The sequence below is a fragment of the Macaca thibetana genome, chromosome 1, assembly GCF_024542745.1.
Source record: "Macaca thibetana thibetana isolate TM-01 chromosome 1, ASM2454274v1, whole genome shotgun sequence".
NCBI lineage: Eukaryota > Metazoa > Chordata > Mammalia > Primates > Cercopithecidae > Macaca > Macaca thibetana.
In genome coordinates this window covers 170898614-170913463 of record NC_065578.1, presented here as the reverse complement: position 1 = coordinate 170913463, position 14850 = coordinate 170898614, and the positions used below count along the sequence as shown (strand labels likewise).

Genomic DNA, 14850 nt, shown 5'->3' with positions numbered 1-14850 from the left:
CACTACCACTTAAATACCAAATTGCCCCCACTCAATCTTGCTCCAGCCCTTCTCCTTTCTAGTTATACAAGCCTAAGCAAGTTATTTAGCCTCTTTGAGTTTTAGTTTCCTCATATTTAAAATATGAATAAAAATATTGACTATCTCATTGAATAATAAACAAAGAGATAATGCTCAGAAAGTTTCTGACACATATGTCTGAAGCATTTTAACTATTATTGATTAAAATGCTCAATTATTTTAACTGCTATGGTGTTTTTTCCACAAATCTTTCATGACATTCTCACTTGGATGTCATACAATCAAATCAGCATTTTTTTTTAATGAACATTGTTTAGCACTTGTATCAAGATAAAATATGATACTTTTGCTTAAATTATGCAAGTACCAGAATTAAATTCTTATTAATTTTTTATCCTACTTTTAATGATGAAGTATAAATAGCAGTAGTTTCTTAGGTTAATAGAGGGGTTTCATGTAGATTTAAATGCTCTATATTGTCTTTGAATATGCCTATAAAATTACTATGACCTCTGACAGGAAAGTTAAGCAAACTGTGTCTAAACGTTCTACATATCTCTAAACCTTTTTTTATGTATTGATTTTCCTAACCTTGTTTTTTTAATGGATTGCCATGATCATGAATGGAATCACCATTCTTTCAAGTTACCAGATTTGAAATCTGTTCCTTTGACCCTCTTAACCCCATCTCCTCTGCTGAGACATAATACCACTGATGTTTACTGTTCCATCCATCTATCGCCACCCTTGTTCTCTCATGTTTGGAACAGTTTACTATACTTTTTAAAAATGTTCTTAAACTTTGTTTTGCAATTTCAAGGAGAAAAAAAACTATGTTACTTTTTAAACTAGAAAGTTGACTGCAGAGTCCAGTTTCCAAAAATATTACAGCTCTAAAGTGGTTTACGAGTATAATTTGTGTCATGAACTTAACCCATAAACTGAAAATAAAAAGAAATACCTTCCATGATTCTGCTAATTCCCCTTTACCTTTTAAACTAGTTAATTTTGTAACTGACAAATAAAATTTATATATTTATATATGTTTATATATATCATATATATTATGGAGTTAAACATAATCTTTAACTTTCCCATCTGCCTCTCAGTCTTCCAATTATTTCACACATACTCTCATCATGTTAATTATCCAGAATGACCAATTTTATACTGTCTGATTAAAGTTTTGAATTCCTACAGTACCTATCTATGATTTCTTGTACAAGTAGTTTAAAATATTGCAGAATAAATCTCATATTTTTCCACAGAAATTCCCATTGATTGCATGACAGTATTGTCCATAAGATCTCGCATATTATTATCTTAACCATGGTTCTGTGAATGTCAAATGAGGACAAAAGAAACAAAATAAATAAGCATATATAAATAATCCTATGTAAGATGTGTTGGCTTGCTATATTTTCTTTCAGTTTCACACAATAACTTGGTGCGATAGGTATTATCAATACTATCAGTAGCAAAGAGACTGAGAAAGGTCAAGGTTATTGTCCAGGATGAAGAATCCATATTTGCATATGAGCTTGTTACTCTTGACTCAAAATTTATGCCTATTTTATTATTGACCTCCCTTCTTCTAAGGAGGGTTTTGAAGAGGGGAGTTCCCTAGATGTATTCATTTTCTATTGCTGTTGTAAAAAACTGCCACCAACTTAGTTGCTTAAACAATATACATTTATTATCTCAGAGTCCAGGGGACCTGTATTAGTCTGTTCTCATGCTGCTGATAAAGACATACCTGAGACTCGGTAATTTATAAAGAAAAAGAGGTTTCATGGACTCACAGTTCCACCTGGCTGGGGAGGCCTCACAATCACAGCTGCTGAAAGGCACATTTTACGTGGCGGCAGACAAGGGAGAAAGAGCCAACCAAAAGGGTAAACCCCATATGAAATTATTAGATCTCATGAGACTTATTCACTACCACAAGAACAGTATGGGGGAAACCGCCCCCATGATTCAGTTAGCTCCCACCAGGTACCTCCCACAATACCTGAGAATTATGGGAGCTACAATTCAAGATGAGATTTGGGTGGGGACACAGCCAACCCATATCAGGACCAGAAGTCCAAAATCAGTCTCACTGGGTCAAAATCAAGGTATTAGTATGGTCAGCTGCTTCTGGAGGCTTTGAGGAGACTACCTCTTTCCCTGCCTTTTTCAGCTTCTAGAGGCCACCTACGTTCTTTGACTCTTAACCCTTTCTCACATCACTCCAACATCTTGTTTTCATCCTGAAATATCCTACTACTAGACATTAACCCTCCTTTCTCCCCTCTAAAAAGGTCCCTTATAATTACACCCAGTCCACCAGGATAATCTAGGATAATCAACTTCTCAAAAGAGAAGTACGATATTCACATGTTCCAGGCATTAGGACACAGACATCTTTTCAGGGAGGGTTGTATACTTAGCTTATCACACCGGGCATAAGTTCTGAGAATGGAGCCTAAACTCATTGGACTGAAAGCTGATGGTATTTAGATGTCTCAACAGTATCTATATGGCATTCTTTTGTCAAGATACATTGAATGCTATAAAGCATCATTCCACCTAATAAGAAAGCTTATTTCCTCACCTGCTCATTGTATTATGATTCCTTTTGATAAATAAAATCTAATTCTGAGTTGTTTTTTAAACAATGAAAAGAAGATTGAAAGGAATGGGAAGTGCACACTAAACAAGTAATAATTGTGGTTTGTGGAAGGATTTATGAGAAAAAGCATGCTTGCAATTGCACTAAACTCAAAATAGAAATTTAAATTTTTGTTTTAACATTTTAATGTAAAGTAAGCCTATCCCTGGCTCCTATTTCTTAAGGACTGTGCATGTTTTTGTTTTACCAAGAGGGTCTTTAAATTTTGACAGTGTATTTTCCAAACTGTACTATTTTCAAGCATATATTATAAAATTAATACTTCATTATCCCCCCTGAGCAAAACAAAAAGTCAAAATATGTTTAATGATTCAGATTTTGCTTATCATAAGAACATTACTTAATGGAGCTTGAATTAACAAAAGGGATTGAGCTAATTGATGATTTCCCTTCTTAATGATACACTGACTTTTTAGGTCATTTCTTCTTCTTCTCTCAGTTTCATTAGTCCAGGGCCACTCATACTAGCCATTTCTATAGATCAACTAGGGTACTTCCATGCTAAGTCAAGGAGAAGAACATTTTCTACCTTCTTCTGACTCCTTTCTTTCTCTCACCTGAAAAACTGTCAATCTTTCAATAGTCTTTAATTGACATTGAGGGTCATAAACACATACCAGTTGAATTTTACTACCAAAGAACTGTATTACATTGAGATAAAAGCTTGACAAAGCATGAAGTTATAAAACTTTGACTATAATTAAAATTGCCAATATATGGTCTTTGTTTTGATAAATATATTAGCCTTATTACATTAAACATTGCATTGCATAAATATTGGCATAAAATGACATGACATCCATGGTTAAAAGAGAGAAATATACGTTATTAAGCCATAAAACCTGCATAAATTTCAAAGAAAACTGCAATGTCTTATATTAGAACATTTTAGCTCATGAATAAAATTGCTTAAACATATATAGTTGTTTAAGATAAGTATATTAGATGTAGAGCCTTCCTCAGATTTTCTGAAAATCAAAGAACAAAGGAAAACAAAATGATCTTTTAGGCAGATTAAAGACTCAAAGGTGAATATTAATTATATATATATTTCAAATATGTGTATCTTAATATATATTGATTTAACCTCCGGTGAACAATAGTTGTCTTATAAGCAGATGAACATGAACTTCAGAAAACAAACCTTCAGATGGAATTTATTTCAATTATGCCACAGACTCAGAGAAATGTCACATTTATTCAGAGTTATTTATTACTTAGAAGTTTAAGTGCTTTGACCAATGAAAAGTTAATAATAAAAACAAAAAAGCTGAGAATAGCAGGATTTAAAGAATGCCAATTTGTAACCCAGGGGATAGGTATTTGCATACTAATTGTAATGTTCCTGCTGTCACATTACCTTCAGCTTGAAGATCAGTCAGAAAGAGAAACTCGGCATCATCTGTGACAGACAGTGGAACGAAAAATGCCAGTGAAGTGAGTTGCCGTTTCCAGCTATTTTTATCTCCGAAGATGTACAAATGAAACACTTGAGTCTTCTTTAGTCTCGATGTTTTATTTCCTTCATTTATGATATATACACTAATTGTTGTCTTTCTTCCTGATTTTTTCTCCTTTCTCTATTGATTTCTTCTTTTCGAAAACATATCAAGAATTTGTGGTTTACTTTTGCAATTTATTCTTTATGTGGGCTAAAGGAAGGTTATAAAGTGGAGAGAGACCATTGTACTTTCTTTATGTAATTTTTTAAAAAATTATGAGATGGATTAGAGACATAACATATACATGATCCTTGCAAAAATTATTATCACAATGTTTATTGAAAATTTTTACATGGATATTAAGGGCTGGGTAAGGAAGCAGCTGTTACTTCCTGGAGCACATGGACTCCTTGCTTGAATTTTCCATTCTCCAGCACACTGCTAATTGAGTGTGAACAGCTAAGTTGTTGGATTCCACATTTTTTAATGCAATACAACTGGTTCTAGCTGGCACAATTAGCAAGATAACTGGTAGCTTTCACGCAGTTCCCATCTGGCCTGGCTCTTCTCTGGACATATAATATGGGTACTGCTGGCCTTGATGGCACTTGCTTAATGAAGAAAATAGAAAGGAAATCAGCCAAAACCCCATGAAATACTAAGTGTAATTATGGCTTCAGATACACAGTGACTTTTCATGGCAAATCATACACAAACAAAACCTTACTCTGATTATGCATCACAATTTTACAGTAAATATACACAGAAATGAAAAGAGCCAGACAAAACTTCTGTTAAAACTCAATAAAAGGAAGAAAAAAAGAAATGAGGGAGTGGCCATTGTCCATTTTTTCCAGATAGCACATATCAAGTAAAAGTCAACCAAGTCAGTAGAGTTTAAAATCAACCACCCTCTTTTTTCCCCAACTTTTATTCAATAGATTTCTTTCTTAACATGTATATAGTTACAGTTTTTAAAAACAGAAAATGATATTTCTTACTCCCATCTACCATAAGAAATGCCCTATTTTTATCTGATAGTGTATAAGCTTTAAGAATCTCTGTTTCGTGTAAACTTTCAATTGAGCAGCCAGTTACCACAATTTAACTATTATTTAGAGGAAAAATAATATTTCTATGAAGTATGATAAATCTCTATTGCAGAAAAAATAACTTTTCAGATAGTTGTTATAAATGTTATAAAACATGAATTAAGTACAAACATATATGTATTAACTTATCTATTTAAGAAGTATGAAATAATCTGGGTTAAAGCAGACACACTTGTGTTTCAATTCTAACTCTGGCCATTACTGTCTGTGGAATATTGCACTACTTATTTGTATCTCTGAGCCTCTTTACTCATTGGTAATATTGGAATAAAACAGACTAATATTTTCAAGGTTAAATGAAATAAAGTATATGATATGCTTAGCACAATGTGGTATACATTGTAAACATCGAATACATAGTTGTGCATTTTGGTGCTATTATAAATAATGTATTTAGTTTATTCATAGATACCATCAATTTGCTCTTCCACAGAATTACAAGAAACCCCAAATTTTACTATTTTAACTGGCAACAAACAAGCATTACTCCTTAAAATAGTTACATTTCACCTAATTTCTGAAAAGTAAATGCTGTGTTACCTCCAACTCTTTCAACATCTCAGATAGTCAAAATGTAACCTTCTGGATAAGAAATAGGCTCTGAAGGAATGAACTGAGGGCATTCGAGGCATTGTTACATACCAGCAGAGGTACTCCTTCAGAGCTGATGGGCAATTTCTTCTCTTTAAAACAATGTCAGCATTTTGTGGACCTTGATTAATACTAGGATATGCCCATATCCCTAGTTCTATTATCTATAGTATTCCATGTCTATATCTATCAAATATCTATAACATTTTAGCCTCTCTCTGTAAGTCAAAACATTAGGAATTTTTCTTTTATCCTTGGTTCTACACCATCTCCCCCACTTTGCTTTCTTTCTTTTACTGTTTCTCTACATTAATGAAGACAATATAAATAGCTATTATTTATGTAAACACCTTCATTCTATAAATACTCCTTTATATCCAAAAAGATCTTCATGGAATATGCCTTTTTGCTTTTGGCTTAAGTAAAACCTGTCTGTCCTTAAAGGACACTGCCTTCTAGAATGGATGTCGGTCATTCTCTCCAACCTCACATACCTCATGATGATCCAGTGATGTGTTCACATTATTTTTTGTCTTTGCTTGCCCAGAACACCCTATGTCTTCGAAGCTAATACAATTTAGCTATACCTTTCAATACTTTTTATCATTGTAATTTATCAGCATCTTGGAGGACATTTACCATCTTCCACTGAAGGCTTTAATATGTGTCAATATATGGGGTTTGGTCATCTATTGTTTGTTAATATGTTTAATATTTCATAGACCAGGAACACTGTTCTTGGTGCTAGAAAATAACATTTAGTCCTGTCGTCAGATAACTTACATACTAATGGGAATATAAATGTTCATCTTTGAATGAATTTGTCTAGATTTTATTTTTCACTGTTTTTTCCTGGATGCCTGTTCCTCATTCAAAATGGGCATTCTGCATAGCCAGACTCCTCTCTATCCTATTCATTAGCATATGTTCCACAGGTCTAAGTAGCTTTAATTTGAATACCCTGCTTGGAACCAAATTTTAGTATACAAACAGGAATATTTTTAAGCATATGTATTTTAAGTGACCATATAACTTTAGAATTCCTACAAGATCTAATATTTGAGTTACATGAAATATAACATAAGCTTATTTGAGTAACAGGCTATAGAGTACACAAAATCTCTTCAATGTAAAATTAAATGTAGGATTGTGTCTCATCCTCCATTTATGAAAGACAGAAACTGAACAACCCAAATTTTGTGTCCACTTGAATGAAAAAAAAACACTATTTCCAAATGGTTTCACAGGTAATTTGTGTCCCCAAGATTTAGTAAGTCAAAGAAGAAAGGAAAGTCAGCTGCTTACAACAGGAGAAGGAAATTTGAGATTGGAAATGTGAGTAATGGAAAATAGTAAAATGAATTCTTAGCTATATTGCCCTCTCTGTGTGTCCTCAATGAGGATGACCATTATTAACTGAAGATGCAACTACAACTGCATCAGTAGAGGAAAAACTATAAAGACTGCAGCAAATTAAAGAAGTAATACAAAAGCAAAGGAATCATTTCACACTAGCATATTTAAGATTAATCATCTTGCCGTGCAAATACAAAAGTTTTATAAGAATTGCGATATATGAGTTTTTCTCTATTTTATTATTGATAATTTCAACACAGACTTTAAATTGGACCCTCTCTTTCCACAACTAAGTTATTTGCACATCACAGCTACGTAATCCAATGTGGTTTTATTTCTGGGCAGTAGATGCTTTCTACGAATAGGGGCTTATTTCATCAGGATCTTTATTTATTAAGAGGAATAATGTATATTTGCATCTCAGAAAATTTCTATCTTAAACCTGATTTATTATTTCTACATCACATCCCCAAAAGTAACCTTCTTCAGAAGACTTAAGTCTATAAATTTTTTGACTGCTTTGGAAAAGATATTACTCTGTCTTGACAGATTCCTAGATTTAAATAAATCAGCTCAGAACTAGAAGTATACCAGTCTAAAGAGAAATAAAGGCTGCCTCAGAGTAGGTAAAGACTTTTTGAAATATTATGAACAAAATGTTTTCAAGTTCATCACATGCTAGAAATTCTTAAAACTTTTTTGAACTTTTTTGAGATGCATAATTATGAAATAATCTTTACACCATAAAAACTTAGAAAGTAGTTTATTCATCACCTTTGCTAATATAAATTTTGACTAATGTCACATAAATTAACAAATATGATTATTTGTTAATTTATACATACAAAAAATACTCATAGTTGAAAAGAAATTCACCATTGATCCACAGAACCAATCTCTTATGCCATTATTAGAATTTAAGAATTTTCAAATATTATTAACACTGTCAGCTAGATTAATAATTTGCTGATGTCCAATTACATCCCAATTTATGTCACCATAGCTATCTACTGTAAATAGCACTATATAACTTTTTGACGTTTGACTATTTGATTAGCAGCATGAAGTTCATTTGAATGACGTAATTCAAAATACACATAACTCAGATATTACTATTGGTTAGAGAAGAGAAAGATCACAATGCTATTGTCAAGGGTAGATGCTGTTTCTACAGGTCACAAACTACGGAAGCAATGACATGGTCTGAAAATATGGACACACTTTTAGCCAACCAAGGTAAGATCTAACTAATAATAGGCTTAAAAATACAATAATTAAATATAAATAATTAAATTCTGAAAGTTGGTAACATATCATAAAGTATGAGTTTAGTCAATGAAGTATAAAATTCTTAATGATCATAAATTCATAAAAATCCAAAATCTAAATGGAATCAAGTTGGGTCTAAAATAAGTTTATAGGAACTCTGTACATTAAAACAAAAGGAAAATTCAAACTAGCAAGTAAAGTTTTCCATTTCCTTAGACTTACTTTAAATTTTCTTTTTTTAAATTTTATTTTAATATAGAGTCTGACTCTGTCAATCAGGCTGGAGTGCAGTGGCATGATCTCAGCTCACTGCAAACTCCACCTTCCGGGTTCAAGCGATTCTCCTGTTTCAGCCTCCTGAGTAGCTCAGATTACAGATATGCACCATCATACTCGGTTAATTTTTCTATTTTTAGTAGAGACAGGGTTTCACCACGTTGGCCAGGCTGGTATCAAACTCCTGGCCTCAGGTGATCCACCCACCTCACCATCCCAAAGTGCTGGGATTCAATTCAGGTGTGAGTCACAGTGCCAGCCCTAGACTCGCTATACATATATATATACACACATATATATACACACACACATATATATACACACACACACACACACACACACATATATATATATATATATTTTTTTTTTTTTTTTTTTTGAGACGGAGTCTTGCTTTACCACCCAGACTGGAGTGTATAGTGCTATGATCTCTGCTCACTGCAATCTCCGCCTCCTGGGTTCAAGGGATTCTCCTGCCTCAGTCTCCCAAGTAGCTGGGACTACGGGAGCATGCCATAACACCCAGCTAATATTTGTATTTTTAGTAGAGATGGGATTTCGCCATGTTGGCTAGGCTGGTCTCGAACTTCTGACCTCAGATGATCTGCCTGCCTTCACCTCCCAAAGTGCTAGGATTACAGGCATGAGCCACTGCGCCCAGCTGGCTCACAATAATTTGATGTACATCATGACTGCCTTTGGTATAAGTTGAAAGAAACATACAAACTGTTGAAAAAGTTGAAAATTTAAATAAATCACTTGTTTCATATGTACAGTTGGCCAAAACAAAAGGTATTTTAAAGTACTTTATGTCAACTGTGTTATCTCACTTTCAGTGAATATAAAAACATATTTAAATGTATACGTTTGTATTAATTATATGTGTGAATATATATTTATAATTGATAGAGTGGTTCAGTAAGGTAATTTTGGCCAATTATAATAAAACATCCTAGTCTTCAATAAGACTTCTTAGTCAACACAACTTATATACAAAATAATCATTTAAAAAGGTATAACTTCTGCTTGTGTTACAAATAATCTGCAGTTCTATCTCATCTGAAAGGGGAAAAATGGCACTGTGAAACATATAGAGAAAATGTTTATAATATAGTATTATTTGTATAAATCAAATGGCATTTTACTTTAAATTCATGAAGAATAAAAATTAGAATATTAGAAAAATATAAAACACAATAGACCTGAATAAATTCTTCACAGCTGCTTATTTATGTATAAAGTTAGATTGACTTAGATGAATTTAGATACTATAAACATATTATTTCTAAGTCACCAATTTTTAAAGTATAAACATTAAAGAATCAACAGAACTTCCAGAATCCACCTAAGAGCATATATTGAAGAGATGAGATTGTGGAACTGCAGTTTATTAAGTGTTAAATGGCGTATTTTCTTTCTCCTTAAGTGTATAACTAATAGGACAGATCAAGTTTGCTAAAGGGCTTACTGAATCATCTCTGCGTGTTGTGACCCAGAAGGCTTCAGAGTAGTGGAAGTCCATACAACAATACTATAGAGGAGAGGCAGGAAGGGTGAGATGAAGGCAAACTCGTTCCTCTGCATATCTTCTGCAATTTTATATTTCATTCCCACATGAAATGGAAAAGTCATATAGGCATCTGAACAGTTGTTTGGTTTTTGCTTTTTATAATACCAGAGAAATAGCAAAGTATGAATGCTTTTTAATGCTTTAAACAGCTAAAGGACTCACCAAATTACCTAGTTGTTTTTGTTGATTTGCAGACATACTTTGCATGTACTAAGCATAGGCATTAGCCTAGTTTTCACCCCATAATGCTGACATATTCCATTTAACACCCTTTGTTGATACTAGCCAGTAAGCATTCCATTCTGTGGAGAGTGCCCTCAGATAGTAAGTTTAATTTTATGTAGCATATTACTTTAAAATCATTTGGCATCTTTTGAACATTCAAACTGTATGTATAGGAGAGTAAATCAACAAAATACCATGTTCAAGACAGAGATAACTAGCCCCAGGTTTAGTTGTTTAAGTTGTTTATTTTGTTCCATTGGGTCCTGAATCAAGCTACAGGAAGAGGAAAGATATTAATTTTTAGTTGAGAGTAGCCTGTCGTTAAAAGTGGAGAGCAGGGGAAAATAATAATTGTATCTTGATCTCTAACATCCCATCTCTCTGGGATGCATTTAGAAAATCCTCCTAGGGAGAAGCTCCATATGCCTTGATGATGCACATATAAAATATTGCCAGGCATGAATCTACAATATTCTTTCTTTCTGTATTATTAAAGAACACTTTATTCTCTATACAAAAATACATCTTAGCATAAATTCTGTTTAGATCTCTGAAATTTCATCATTGTTTGAACTGAATTCAAGAAAAATTTTAATTGAGTGTTACTAAGAGGATTTTTATAACCTAAATTGGTGTCACAGAAACTTCTTGAATGTATTTTTAAATGCAAGGAACGTGAAGTTAATTGAATTTTTATATAGTGCTCATATATTAACTGCATCCACACTCTCCAGTATTTCAACCAAGAATGTTAATTGGTACCTGATAACCTTTTGCAATGACTTGTTATTTCAAACTTATTTCAAATAACTTTTAAAAAAATCCGTTAAATCTATTTTAATACAGTGTTTTTAGACACTTTAATTCTGCTCCAGAAAGTCCTTTTCTATTTTATCTTTATAAACTTCACTTTTACATTCTGCAGGCAGCAACCCATGAACAACGAACTTAAGCCTCTTTTCATTCACTTTTCTCATTGTTTTCTATTTCTGTAGCCAATTTGGCCTATCCCCTGCTTTTCCATAAACTTACTCCTCCTGTACTTTGGAACTTGAAGGATTAACTCTCTCCGCCTGCAGGAAAGGAGCAGCTGTTTGGAGCACATGCAAAGGGGGCCTCCCTGGCAGGTGGAGGAGTAAACCACCAACGTTTTGGAAGGCAAATTTCTCTGAGTGGCAAAAGTGCTGACATGTTTTACTCCTCAGAGAGATATACATTCTCAAAATAGAGACAGCCAGAAAAAGGGTACAAACTGTGACACTGAATAACATGACCTAAATGTATTGGTTTAGTTTTGTCCACAGTGGGAATATGACAATGATCTTTCTGACCTGTTGTCTAACCAGAGGCACTTACCTTCTCATATAAGCTCTGGGTATACCAAAGAAGAATGTTTCCTGGCCCATTTTGATGAGGAAAATAGAGAAGGAAGGGTCTAAATAAGTGGTCACAATATCAAATATCTTTAGGAGTAAGGGATATAAGTGTAAATTTGACTGAAAGTAAGATAAGGGGAAGAGGTGAGACTCATGGAAATCACAGACTGAAAGCCCTGCCTGTTGTCAGTTGCATTTAAAAGAGCATCATATCATAATCAAGCCAGAGTAAACATGCCTGTGAATAAGTGAGTCCATTTGCAGTTCCTGATCTAAAGTTTCTGGAGAAGTACATGCTAAGGATAATACCTAGGAGGAGGAGGAACTCCATAAACAGGTACCACAAGGGAGAATGGGAGGCACCAATGTTTTGCTTAAGGCAACATTGGAGAAAAACCCTATGTATTTGTGTTTACTTTATGGAATTAAAGTTGCTTGTTGCCACATAAAGGGGAGAAGCATTCACATCAAATATGTTGCCAGTTACTTTCTTGGTTTTGAGACTGAGTTGGTCTACATATTTACCCAAAACTAATAAAAGCTAACGCTTCCTCCTTTGCTTTAAGCCCAAACCAATACAATTTAACACTTTAGCATCATACTTTGTTTCTGCACCAACTCATAGCAACAAAGATATTTTTACCCTGAATTTAGTATAACATCATTAATTTGACCTGAGCTTAGTGCAATAAACCTTAAAAGCAAAATCCGTGGGGCTTCCTGTGAGGTAACTACCATCAAGATCTCCTAAACATAACTTCTAGATTTCTCAAATACAGAAAGAAAAAAGTACAGCTGTTCTTTGTTAATGAAGCTAATTGTAGAAATAGACATATATATATACACATATGTTTTGTGTGTGTATATATGTTAACAATTACTGATCCAAAATAAAGTTTTCTAAAGTTAGCAACTAAAACATACATTACATTTAGGTGGAATGATCAATATTTGCCACTGAATACCCAGTAAATGCTCATACTATACAATGTACTCATTTTGGTCATATTACTACTCTGTATGCTATTATACAAAACTCTTTCTCATATATTTCATAGCTGGTCTAGATGCTTTTCGAACATTTCTAAAATCAGAGTTTAGTGAAGAAAATGTTGAGTTCTGGCTTGCCTGTGAAGACTTTAAGAAAACGAAAAATGCAGAAAAAATTGCTTCCAAAGCCAGGATGATTTATTCTGAATTCATTGAAGCTGATGCACCTAAAGAGGTGAGTGAACTACTTCAGAACAGTGAAGAGTCGTCCCATAACAAATCTGCTCCCAATTAGAAGACCTTAAATCCATCTAAAAGATAACCAACTTCTCGCTATGTGTTTAAATAGAAAATGTCAGTAGCTTCCAAGAGAAGTTCCTTAAGATGATTCTCTTTTTTTTGTTGATTCAGTAAGTATTTTTCAACACTTATTATGGGCTAGGTATGACTAATATTTCTGTCTCTTTGGAACAATACTCAGGCCCTTGAAAAATAATGTCTAATATCTCAAACAGCGCTAAAGTCAACCCAATATAAATCCTACTTCAAAATGCTATTGAATTTCCAATGTAGTTTCCTGTTTTTCTTTTGCTACACTAGGAATTAGACAAAGTCAATATGGATAACATTCTTGAATATGTAAAAACAAATTAATGTGTGTGGATTAATTGAAACAAAATGATATGTTGCTTGTCTTTATTTCTTTGATGGTAAAATTGAGCCAAAGATGTGCGGCTCTGTATCAAGTGATCAGGACTCACCTGTACTGCTTAAAGATCAGGAAACTAGAAAGAGCCTTGGGGAGAAACCTGCAATGACTCTGATAATAGCCCCCAAAAGAGTTTTATGTGTGGAATATCTCATTTACAGTTGATTTAATTTCCAGAGCCAAAACCATAATCATTTTCGAATCCTTTTAAAATTTTAACTGTAAAATTTAAACAATTGACATTTCTAAACTGCTTTGGATTTCTTGCTGAATATATTACATAAACAAAGAGTGTTAATGTATAAGTAACCTACAAACAGGAAGCTCCATTAAACTACTAGTACCAAACAAACTACTATTACTAGTCATCTTTCCTACAGAGGTGAAATGTTGATATCTGTATAAGTGACAGTTACTATATATTCTGATCCAAAATGAGGATTCATGGTAAGAGAGGATGGTTGTACTCACAGGAAAAAAAGATAGACTCGATGAAATGCAAACATTTTCAGAAAATATGAGACAAAGTTAGTTACCATATTACTAGTAGTTCAAGTTTTAGATAGATATTAATTACTGCAGCATATATTAGTCTAGTATAACATTAATAGTCACGTGAACCATTGAAACATGGCCTGGAATTCATGGGGGTGGATAAAGAACTTTAACTCCTGTGGAGCTATTTCAACATTTATGTCCAAGTCATCATCTAAGAATCAATAAATAATGCTGGAAAATTGAAAATGTTGCATGTAAGATTTTTCAGGTTGATTGATGTGTCATTTTGCTTTGAAATTAACCCTAAAGATATCCTACTTATTGTTACAATGGTCTGAAAGACATATTTTTTCCTATGTTATGAATTCATCTAATTAACAGTAGTTGCTTTAGGATAATATTTTGAAACATTGTGTGTGAAAAATCTTCTAACACAAAATGTCATCTTTTAATTATAGCTGAATTTAAGGTTATAATATATCATAAACCATCAATTTTGATAAAATAGTTTTATTTATTTTCCTAACCTTTTCTTTCAAAATTAATTCATATTGTAATAATTTAACTAAATAGTATAGCTATTATTTTGGGATATAAAACTTCACAGCTTTTTATAGATTGTCCATCTAATTAATTTTGATAAAACAAAATATAATTAAATTGATGGCTGCTTTTCAAGTAATAAATTATAGTCTTTCCTTGAAGTATCTCTAAAAATGCTATAGTACCAAATTAATTGAA

General features: G+C 33.0%; 1 protein-coding gene across 1 annotated transcript in view; it reads left to right on the top strand.

Annotated features, from left to right (window-relative positions):
- Positions 1-14850, top strand: part of RGS21 (regulator of G protein signaling 21) — a 49863-nt gene that overhangs the window by 21981 nt on the left and 13032 nt on the right. Inside the window, exons 2-4 of the mRNA XM_050783131.1 lie at positions 4062-4132; positions 8356-8432; positions 12971-13137. Coding sequence (XP_050639088.1) covers positions 4122-4132; positions 8356-8432; positions 12971-13137 — 255 coding nt within the window. The 5' untranslated portion in view covers positions 4062-4121. The remainder of the gene's footprint in view (positions 1-4061; positions 4133-8355; positions 8433-12970; positions 13138-14850) is intronic.